Source organism: Patiria miniata, unplaced genomic scaffold, assembly GCF_015706575.1.
Source record: "Patiria miniata isolate m_02_andy unplaced genomic scaffold, ASM1570657v1 HiC_scaffold_7, whole genome shotgun sequence".
NCBI lineage: Eukaryota > Metazoa > Echinodermata > Asteroidea > Valvatida > Asterinidae > Patiria > Patiria miniata.
Genome location: NW_024037074.1, coordinates 14,185,755 through 14,197,146, shown reverse-complemented (window position 1 = coordinate 14,197,146; position 11,392 = coordinate 14,185,755). Strand labels below are relative to the sequence as shown.

Below are 11,392 nucleotides of genomic sequence, written 5' to 3'. Positions count from 1 at the left end.
TACATATTAAAGGGAATGTACATCATTGACTTTGGCTGTAGTTTCAGAATTGATTTATTTGAAGGGTTAGTATATTGCAATAGATCAAATATTATTTCACAGACATGGTTGAGGTTTTGTGTTCAAAAAGCTGAGAAAACTAAGAAAAACAAAAATGTTAAGGTAGTCTGGTTCCCTGACTCCACTTAAGATGAAATGGATACTAAATTTATAGATGCCAGAAAATTGTAAGGTGGCTTGCTCCCGTTCATGAACATGTTGTAACCAATGGAGTTAACCAAAGTGAATACGTCACACACACAAAATATGTGTTAAAGTCATTAAGCGCCTGATTCAGCCCGTGAACCAACACGCGCGCGTACTCCATTCGTTTGCACTTCATTTTCCAGTTTTAAATGTCACACTTCGGTAGTCCTTAGCAAACAAACTTTGGACTGGGAAAAAATGGTAAATTTGGAGTACTTAATTACATGTACATGTAGTTGAAAAATATTTCCACCATACCAATTAACAAAGCGAAATCTCTTTATTTGTCTGCCACAAAAAAAGCAGGGAATTCCAAAGCGTGCAGTTTTGGCGTTGTAGACAGGGGACGCTTCATGAAAAATCTGTGCTGTACGGGTCATGTAACTCATTACACATTTTTTTTTTTTTATAACTTAGACTTCTTGGCTTTAGGAAAATATATTTCCTTGAGCTTTTCAAACATATTTTAGCTTTTTTTTTACTTTCTTTTTTCAATGCCAATACACTTTTCGTAATTTCCCCAGATTATGTTCAGTATCCTCGTTTTGGTAATTTATACAAAAGGCCTAGGCTAAATACATGTAATACATATTTACCTAGGAAATGTATCTATCCCGATAATATTGTTATTATGATCATCCCAATCAACAGAGACAGTTTTCAAGATGTCGGATTTTACAACTTATGACCAAAAAATTCCAAAACATTAACTTTAATACTGACGACAGTGGGAGACCAAGAAAGGTCACTATCTGTCATATTTTTGATTTCTGCAGGAATAGCTGTAAAAAACATACTTTTTTTCCCTTCATTTTTTGCCTGAATTCCCGGTAAAGCAATATGTGTGATTTGTTTCGGCTGCTGCAGTAAGGTTCGTGCATCAAAGATTACGACCCCAGTGAAAGTATGTCATTTTTTAGGATGCACGCCTTGCAATATATAGGAAAATAGGAGCGCGTATATCATTGTTATCAATGTTTCACTCACCTTATTCACATGCACTGCAACACAACAGTGCAGACTGCAGATTTAGCATGATTCAACATGTTCAACATTCCAGTTCCAAATGCAAAATGTCTGAATGGAGGAAGTTAAGTGACCCGTCAAATCTCAGTTCACTGTTTTTTTTCATGCACGTAAAACTTGACAGAATCTTGTCGGGAGGTACGGTACGGTTGAAGTCACAAATGCAGTCTCAGCTGGCTCGTCAAGCAGACTCCGCTGGGCCAGTCCATGTCCCGTGCCAGTGGCGGGAGGAACCGATTCGTTGGTGTTACTCCTGAAGTCGGTAATCTTTATCTTTAGGACACCTCGAGTTCTGGTCAAAACAGTCAACCCTTTTGAGAGATGATTTGTAGGATTTTTGTAGCGCAAAATAATCATCCAAGTTGAGAAAAAATGCCCAAGTCTGTGGCGAACGTCATTATGGTGTACTACTATGTACTATTACTTTATTAGTCTGGTTCCCAGATTTTGACATAAAAAAAAACGCGGCAAGTTCTATTTCTCACCAGTGTTACGGAGGTGTTAAAAGGACAAAATACAAACTAAAAAAATCATACTTATGACTTATCATAAGACATTGTTATGACTTATACATGTACTTACAATAATGACTTAGTATTAAGTCTTAATTATGACTTTTATCTCATAATTACGACTTAGCAATTATTCAATCATAATGACTTAAATCTCATGATTATGACTTCATATAAATTCATAATTATAACTATTATTATTTATTTAGTTTGTATTATGTCCCTTTAACACTTCCGTAATTTCTGACGAATTGATGAAGGGAAGTTTATGTGCTTGATCGAATTACGACAGGATATATCCACAATTTGTATTTTGTATATCGTCATATACGCATGCTTCGACTCATTTAATGGCGCCCCGTTGATTCGGCCGCTTAATTGCTATGGCCGTGTCCGAAACGGGCTTCCAGAGCTACGGCTACGTCTATTGTCAGCGCGTCTCCGCGTATTTTCAAAGGGCACAGACCTAGACCTAGCTCTAGGCAGTTGATTCGGATGCAGCCATATAAAGCGCCACGTGTATATTAAGTAATTCAAATTACAGGCAACAGCGCCCTCATTCTTTGATTGGAGTATTTGTTTTTAGATATAGCGCCCTCTAACTAATGATCGGAAACAGCTGGCTTCGCTCGTGGCCAGCCCGCCGTTTGTGCCCTTAAGCCAGGCACTTAATCATTATATACACTCTTGTTTTTTTTACCGCAAACTTTTGTCAAAATATCATTTTTAAAAGCTGATCTGTCCGGATTTCGAATCGGAATGTGTTCTACAGTCCTTTAGGCATCTTTCCAGCAAATTTCAAGCAATTTCATTTTTTGGCCAAAATTGAAAAAAAAACACAAGGGGTTAGCCTTACTTTTTTGATGAAATTTGGCCCAAAGATGACTTTTCTTCAAACTATGCAGAAATCCTTTTAAAGGTGAGAGGAGCATCAATCAGCATTCAAACGCCTAATATTTGAAACATTTTGGCTGAAATCATCAATTTTTATTGGAAAAAAAAGATATTTTAGATTGTTTTTTTCCCCGCAAACTTTTGTCAAAATATCCTTTTTAAAAGCTGATCTGTCTGGAAATCGAATCGGAAGGTGTTCTACAGTCCTTTAGGCATCTTTCCAGCTAATTTTAAGCAATTTCATTTTTTGGCCAAAATTGAAAAAAAAACACAAGGGGTTAGCCTTACTTTTTTTTGAAATTTGGCCAAAAAATGACTTTTCTCCAAACTATGCAGAAATACTTTTAAAGGTGAGAGGAGCATCAATCAGCATTCAAACACCCAATATTTTAAAGATTTTGGCCCAAATCATCAATTTTTGGTGAAAAACAAATTAATATTTTACACTGTTTTTACCGTTAACTTTTGTCAAAATATCCTTTTTAAAAGCTGATCTGTCCAGAAATCGAATCGGAATGTGTTATAGGGTCCTCTAGGCAGCTTCCCAGCTAATTTCGGGCAATTTCATTTTTTGGCCAAAATTGAAAAAAAAAACAAGGGGTTAGCCTTACTTTTTTTGGAAATTTGGCCAAAACATGACTTTTCTCCAAACTATGCAGAAATGCTTTTAATGGTGAGAGGAGCATTAATCAGCATGCAAAAACTGAAACGAGTCTTGAAACAACACTTCCGAAAATCTGTGGAAATCTTTATTGAAAATAAGTCAAAAAGTTTAGAGATGACTGAAAACTATTGAAATATGACAAAAATAGTCAAAATATGACTGAGAAGAGCTCAAACTTGACTAAATGATTTGTTCAAACATGACTGAAAATTAGGCCGAACAGGACTGAACATTAGTCACAACAGGACTGAAAAGAAGTCCAAACTGAACTGAAAATGTATTTAATTTGGTGTGGAAAAGTCTGGTATAAGAAAATGCCATATTTTGAAAATGTCCACAAAACATCGGAAACTCTTCATGAAACAGGTCCAGTTTGAGGGATCCGTGCTTTCATGAAATTTGTTGAATTTGGATCGTAAATTCATGCCATGCCTACTATATTTTAAAAATGGTCAATTTTAAGAAGAAATGGTGTCGAAGAGGTAATTCACCAAAGTTTTTGATATCAACACTCGGATTGTAATCCGGAAAGAATTTTTATTTTTGTTTTTGATGCAATTCTGTAGGTGAAATATATAAGCAACGTAAACCTCCGACTTTATATCAAGTCCTCTGATTTAAAAACACTTGATTCATAAACTAAGGCCACACAACTATATATGCCATTTCCAGAGAATGATTTTAAATTTCGAAAAGAATATACTGCCATTGACTTTTTTAAATTTACAAATTATTAAGCGCACATTATCAGTGCTAATATCTACTTGAAAATAAACTTAACACTAAACTAAAAGTGATCATTTTATATTTTTTGCATTTAACTACACCAGCATGTAAAAAATGTACATGTACTAAGTAATCAAAATACACGCTTTGTGAATGCATGTACATGTATAGAGTTCGTAACACAAAAAGTAGCAATTATGACATAGGTCGAAATTTTTGGGGAAAAAAAGATAATAGTGGAGGAGCTCAAGTATTTTTTCTGGTCTCTTAATACACAGGTTGATGAATCAGTAACTTGATGGCAATTTGATCAAGGCAACATTACACATGCAGTCGCAGCCATTTAGCTACCTCATCATAGTTTTGATCCATCCATCTGATATTGGCACTGATCACGGCCAGTGATTGGGTGAATGCTCTGGAGCCTGTGCCTTGATCTGGGTGCTCTGCCATGAATCGTTTCACCTGATGAAAACAAAACAAACACAATATATCAATGGCAAGACTCATTAACATAAATACTAATAACATAAATAACAAGACCCATAACAGAAATGACAAGACTCATAACACAAATGACAAGACTCATAACATAACTGACAAGACTCATACCAGAAATGATCAGACTCATAACAGAAATGGCAAGACTCATAACACAAATGACAAGACTCATAACACAAATGACAAGACTCATAACACAAATGACAAGACTCATAACACAAATGACAAGACTCATAACACACATGACAAGACTCATAACACAAATGGCAAGACTCCTAACACAAATGACAAGACTCATAACACAAATGACAAGACTCATAACACAATGACAAGACTCATAACACAAATGACAAGACTCATAACACAAATGACAAGACTCGTAACACAAATGACAAGACTCATAACACAAATGACAAGACTCATAATGGAGACTTATCTGTTATGAATGACCAGAACTTATAAATACAAGGCAATTACACAAAAAACCTCGACACGTCACAAGTACCTTATCAAGCTCAGCTTGGGTGTTGAAGTCATTAGTCACTGCCGTCACGACGTTTTCAAGCAAAAACACACTATTTCCATACCTTCAATAAATATACGGAGAGTCAAATTTACAGTCATGTAAACTGTACAATATAACAAGATGGCCCCTCGTGGGAAGCTTAAAGTTCCCCGATAAACACTTTACACAGCAAGGCTTTGTAAAATGTTTTTGGGTTTAAAGGCTTTTTGTGTGAAGTGTGAAAACGCAACTTCATGTAGGTTAACTGACTGTCTGGTTATTTCTAAACGCTTGCATTAGACTTGTTTGAGATAAGACCGATCATTCACAAACTACAATATTCACCCATGCAAACTGGTACATGAATACCTTATTTCATTCACTGTCTCTAAAACACAAGAAACACAGCCCATCTATAGTTCTTGCATGAAATTCTGATGATTGACCAAAGCCTTTTCAGTATTTTATGGTTATTAAATGTAAACTGCATAACTAAGTCCAACCTTTTAGGCAGAGTCACATTCTAACACAGGGTGGTCAAAAAAAACAACTTCATACTTCCCCTCTTCAGAGACCTACACTGTGGATAGGAAATTATGTTGGAAGGGAAATGATACAAAGAACCCTCAATTCGGTCCAGTAGTTTTGATTCCAGCATCATTTTTGTCAACCAAAATCGGGGGCTCAATTTAGGATTATCCCTGTCATGCACTAATGATTTCAATCCTGGTCATGTTTGTGTTATTCACCCAAAACCAAATAACCATTAACTTTGGTTTACAAAAATGTTGCTGGAATCATAACTACAGAACTGAATCAAAACTTCTTGGTATCATTTTCCTTCTAACAACTTTTCCTAGCCATGGTTAAGGTTCCTGGATATTGGAAATATGAGGTTGCCTTGTTGGTTTTTTTTTTGACAAACCTGTGTTTACAGAAACTGAGTACAGTGTTACCACAGAACAAAACTAAGTGCAAGTATTACGTTTCTCTGAAGAAGGCCCAATTCTGGACAAAGAAGTCCCATGCCAAGGTCCGTCCTTCCGGGTTGCCTGCTACTGCTGAAACCACTGCTTGACCATCTTGAGCTCGTATCAGATTGGTATCAAGAACTTTTTCCAGATACCTGGTATCAATGAAAAAGGGAGGTTGTATTTATCTATAAAATGAAAAGTCAATCTGAGCACATTCATCACTTCATGATAATTCTTAAGGTGAGGGAAGGGATAAGTTGATACCAACCCTATAGCCGTCTAATGAGGGAGCAATACATCCTATTTTAAAAAGCACATTTTTAAGTTAAGTTTAACAGTAATGCATTGTACCATGTTCAGTCAATGCCGTCAAATTGTATATTTTCACCCGTCATAAACATGATTTTGTGAAAAGTTAAAATAGTGCTGCAAAAAATGCACATGGTGTGCAGAAACAAAAAATGATTGCATCTTCTGATGTCTGAACACCCACTGCAACAGCATGTAATCACAAGTGAACTAAATGCGCCGAGTGTAATTGATGATTAAAATCACAGTACCATGACTTGCTATAACAAATGTAGCTGTACAGAAACCAAATAAGATTATTTACTTTTGTAGAGTGTCTCTATCTTTACTGCATGCCATGGCTGACTCTAAGACATCTTTGAGTGAGGAGACTGTGTTAGAATCATTATAAGCTGCAAAGGCAGCATCCCATTCAGTCGATCCACCCACGGCAATGGCTGTACAAAACACCGTGGATTGGAGATCAGGTTGAATACTGCAAGAAAATTTAAAAATTGAGTTATTAAAATTCGAGCATGGATTGGACTACATCATAGAAGTTATAGACATAAAGTATCGAACTTGTGACAACATAAATATTAGCTAATAGACCCCTCATAATTGAAGGAAACATCGCATGCATGCAATGGTCAGAGCTTGCAAATGACAGACTAAATTCCAACGGATTTGCAAAATCAAAAATGACCTTTGAAATAAAGGGAATACAACATTGGCTTTTGCTGTAATTTTCAGAAATCGATGGATATGGGGGGTTAGTATTTCATAGCAAATATTGTTACACTTACTTGTTTGAAATGTTGTGTTCATAGATGCTGGAAAAACCAAGAAAAACAATCATGTTCCTGTAGTCTAGTTCCTGACCCCACTTTAATTGAAATGGAGCAATTTAAAGATGCCAGGGAATTGTAAGGTCAGGGAACCAGTCTAGAAGGCTTGTACACATTCATAGATGTGTAATCATTTGCAAACAAAATGCAGACTAAATACGGTAAATTTGGGGCAGTACTTGAAAAAAAAAAGTTTTTTTCTAACGCTGGTCGGCCAACCAGTGTTGGAAATTGATACAAAAATACCACTTTTCTTGAAAATGACAGCACACCAGGTGCCATAATTTTACAGGATGCTTTAGACTGTCACTCACTAACAGTCCAGTAAGGTATTTCACAACAATTTGGTAGTTTCGTTTTTTGATGTTTGCAAATGTTCCCTATAACCAGGACTAATGCTGTTATTGTGCCCCAATATGTTGCATTTGCTGTACTTGACTATTAGGCATAGAGTCCTCAAATTTAGATGCTGATAAGTCAACTTACGTAGTGTCAGTAGGATTGTTCATCCAATCTTCAAACAGCACTTCAGACTTCTCGACACAATCTGTGTTGCGGTATCTGCATGCCAAACTGATGGCCCTTGAACGACCCAACCTACAAAATATATGACAACCAGAAATTGACTTTTCAAAAAAATTTTAAAGCAAAATTTACGTTGTCAGGAACTCGTAATCAGGAAATCAGATCAATTTATACACAAAACAATTTTTTTTTCTTTCTCTGCTCAAAGTGGCAAACACCCTTTGTTTGCAATAATAGTAAAGTGAAGCTAAACATGTTCACTGCCCCTCTCCTGGCTTCTTCTCCACACTAATATTACACAGCTGCAAATTAACCAAACCTGGTCATTACAAACAAAAAATAAAAAGACTAAAACAAATGAAAGACAGCATTTTTTCTTTAGATTTATCATTTTGATGTCATCTCATTAAAATGGTGACTTAATCCAGCACTTTCATTTGATAATCTTAGCTAAAACAAAAAAGGAAGAAAACAAAGGTTTATTCAGCACAAAACACAGGATATGCAGTTGCTTAAGGACCGAATGCAAGCAAAGGTTTACTAACTGACCGTTTCAGATGATCTCCTTCATCATCCCATCCTGTATAAGTATACATTGGAGTCACTTTCTCCTTCATGTACTCCTACAGAAAACACAGCACACAAAATTGTCATGGACAAATTCACTGAGAACATTGCCAGTGAAAAAGATGTTCAACAATGTCGAAAGCAACATGCCATTAAAAAAATGCCAGTAAAATATGGAATGAAAATTCTGACTTCATTTTGTGAAGTTGATGAAGCTAAAAGACAGATAGAGCAGCATTTTAAAACTATCACTTACCATGAAGTTCTCATTGGCATCTGAAAGAGCCAAGTTATCCCCAATATAACCCATGACGCGGTCAACAGTATACCAAGGAACATAGTCTCTTTCCTCATCCAAGTAAGATGTCAGATCCAAAGCTTTGGTCTGGCTAAGATCCCCAGACCTCGCCAAGTTGAAGGCATCATAGAGAAGGGCTGAACGACTCGGTACAGATATCACCTGCAATAAAATGTTTCTGGTATTTTTATGAAACCTCTCTTTCGTATTTTGCCCACAATAATGGTATTTCAGATTGTTGTACAGTTAATGTATTACCAAAGTTTGTCTCCTTTGCATTCAAGAAAGATCTTGATTCAATCCAACGTCACATACACCTTCAAAGTTTTTCAATCAGGTCAATAAAGCAGTCTGTTCTTTACTGTTTCAAAGTTTAATCCAAAGTTGTTTTTTTCAAGTTTTCTCTCATCCAATGAATTTAAATCAAGAAACTCCAGCTTTTCATCTGCTCAATATTTATTATGTACCGTGTGTTTTGTCATCAGCTGTGCGCTGAGTAAAGCCAAGTTTTTGGCATCATAGTTGACGCTGTAAAAACCTCTCTCATCCACGTTGACCAAAAACCAGTCATTATCACCACCGGCGCCATCTAAGACCATTTCAGCTGGTGAATAAAGGTAGATAGAGAGACCTTCGTATCAAAGTTTTATAAGCACAATAATGAATGCATGCCCTTTATCCCAGAAAGGGTTGATTTAATATGGAAAGGATTCCCAGAGAGTGAGTTTATTTAAGCTGCAGGCCCAGTGTAAGCAGCAGCCAGGACTTGGTGAAGGTAGTACCATTTGCTAGAAGAATTCATCCTCTAGTTTTTTTTATTCCGTAAAGAGAAGTCTCCGAACCAACCAAACCATATTCAATGATCCTTATTCAACATATAAAAATGACACCGACATCTTCACAGGGTTTCACCAAATGTAAAAACTTTGACCTACTGGTTTCTTGATCAGGTCTCATCCAGTGACTCTCGGGACTAGCGAAGTCTGGATTACCTCCTGCTGTGTAAGTCAACGGCACATGCCATTTGTATCTACAAATCAATGAAATTTAGCAACAGAAATTTTATTTTTAACATATATTGGTTCATTTAAAAAAAAAAATATTTATTTCATAAAGAAATTTATTTTTTCTTACACTGATCTATGCCAATTCCACTTCCAAAAACTGAGTTAATCCCTCATCTTTAAAAAGAACAATGAATCATTTGGTTCATAACACATACGTTTTTAATTTTCAAACATGTGAAACTCTTGAGGGGGAGGGTGTAGTCTGTGACATGGGATAAGGGTCGGTCAGGTTGGGGGCAAGGGGTTGGGGGTAGAATACACCTGTGAGTTATTGAAAACCCTGGCATTATTTGCCTTTCAGGTTGAATTCGCAAACCTTTCCAGCAGCTTTTACTGCTTTAATTCTAAAGAGCTTGATTAACTCACCCAAGGTCTGGGTATGGTGACGTCGTGTCTGAAGTCGGGTCTGCCAGGAATCTCTTCTGTGTAGCTGTAGCAGTGATCTTATTGGCTTGCCCAGAGTATGTCCTTGTTACCGTGACAACAGGGAAGCCCATCTGATTGGTCCATGTGTCCATGATGGTTGCTATGTCTGTAATCCCATCACCAAGGTCAACTCCAGCCTCCCTCATTTCCTGAGAAGGGACAAAAACTTTGAATCATGCGGTTGCTGAATGATGAGCACATAAATTGTACTTCAAAGTGATGAACATTTAAAACATTTGCTAATGAGATTGTCTTTATTCGATTTCACTAAATTGTTTTATCTGTACTTAGTACTGCAATCTTGCTTTCTAAAATGTAGTATCTCTAGTGACGACAAACATAATAATCCCTCTAAAATACAATATAGTTTGTCAAAGACAGCCAACTTCATAGGAAAATTACAACTGCGTATTCAATGCCATCAGGTATGTGTGCGCACATTGTGCAAAATTCTGTAGGCAGTGACATCATTGGAGAGATATCTATGCAAGTTTAACGTTATGCAAATTATTTATTACTGAAACAGTAAGGATTTATCAGGTTTGTACTTGTATTTTATTATCAGGGAGTATTTGTGAAGCTAGAACAATGTTCAGCATTACAGAAATATGTCCATGATAGACTAGTGTTAATTGTCATCATTTAAAGCTTTTTTTGAATGATAATGCAGTAAAGACTAGGAGTAAGCCTTTAGCTGAGGTTATTCAGTAACCCAGCAATTATCCATTAGTTTATCCGCCTTCTACCTTGTTGACATGGTACCAGAGATCGCTGTTCTCAGCACCGCTGTACTGCTTGCCTCGCAGATAAGACTACAACAAAAAAGAATGGATGGAACTGTCTTGAATAAAACCATGAGCCAAACTGTTAGACTCAAATACATTTTGAGTAGTTGATATTATTTGACAATCTTACATGTAGGGTATGTGTCCTCTGTTCCTTATTTGGCCCTAAACTGGGCATTCTATATGTACTTCCTCTTCCTAAGTACATGTATATTGTAACTTGTGTTACAATAACATTGTTAATAGGAACATTTGTTTTGCAATGCACTATGTGCTGAAAATAGATCTCTTAATTAAAATTACCTTAAGGCCTTTCAGGAAGATGTCATTGCCGACAAAGTGACTTGCCATTCTCAAAACTGAAGCACCCTGTAGATTTAAACAATAATAAACATTTAGCATACATACAAGCTGCCAACATTCAACATCCTTTCACCTAAAAACCACATATCCACCTTATGACTGGCAAACAATTATAGGCCAAACCTCAATAAATTTAGAATGATCTCAAGAGACTTCATTGGGCCATGGCAAAGTTCA

General features: G+C 36.4%; 1 protein-coding gene across 2 annotated transcripts in view; it reads right to left on the bottom strand.

Annotated features, from left to right (window-relative positions):
- Positions 1–3,405: 3,405 nt before the first annotated feature.
- LOC119746033 (putative aminopeptidase-2) overlaps positions 3,406–11,392 on the bottom strand; it is a 31,411-nt gene continuing 23,424 nt past the window's right edge. For both annotated transcript variants that reach the window (XM_038222790.1, XM_038222791.1), the window contains 12 exons: positions 11,156–11,221; positions 10,814–10,879; positions 10,008–10,216; positions 9,510–9,604; positions 9,042–9,178; positions 8,533–8,736; positions 8,259–8,332; positions 7,671–7,781; positions 6,662–6,832; positions 6,060–6,200; positions 5,075–5,156; positions 3,406–4,533 (listed from right to left, as the gene is read on the bottom strand). In XM_038222790.1, coding sequence (XP_038078718.1) covers positions 4,390–4,533; positions 5,075–5,156; positions 6,060–6,200; positions 6,662–6,832; positions 7,671–7,781; positions 8,259–8,332; positions 8,533–8,736; positions 9,042–9,178; positions 9,510–9,604; positions 10,008–10,216; positions 10,814–10,879; positions 11,156–11,221 — 1,500 coding nt within the window. In that variant the 3' untranslated portion in view covers positions 3,406–4,389. The remainder of the gene's footprint in view (positions 4,534–5,074; positions 5,157–6,059; positions 6,201–6,661; positions 6,833–7,670; positions 7,782–8,258; positions 8,333–8,532; positions 8,737–9,041; positions 9,179–9,509; positions 9,605–10,007; positions 10,217–10,813; positions 10,880–11,155; positions 11,222–11,392) is intronic.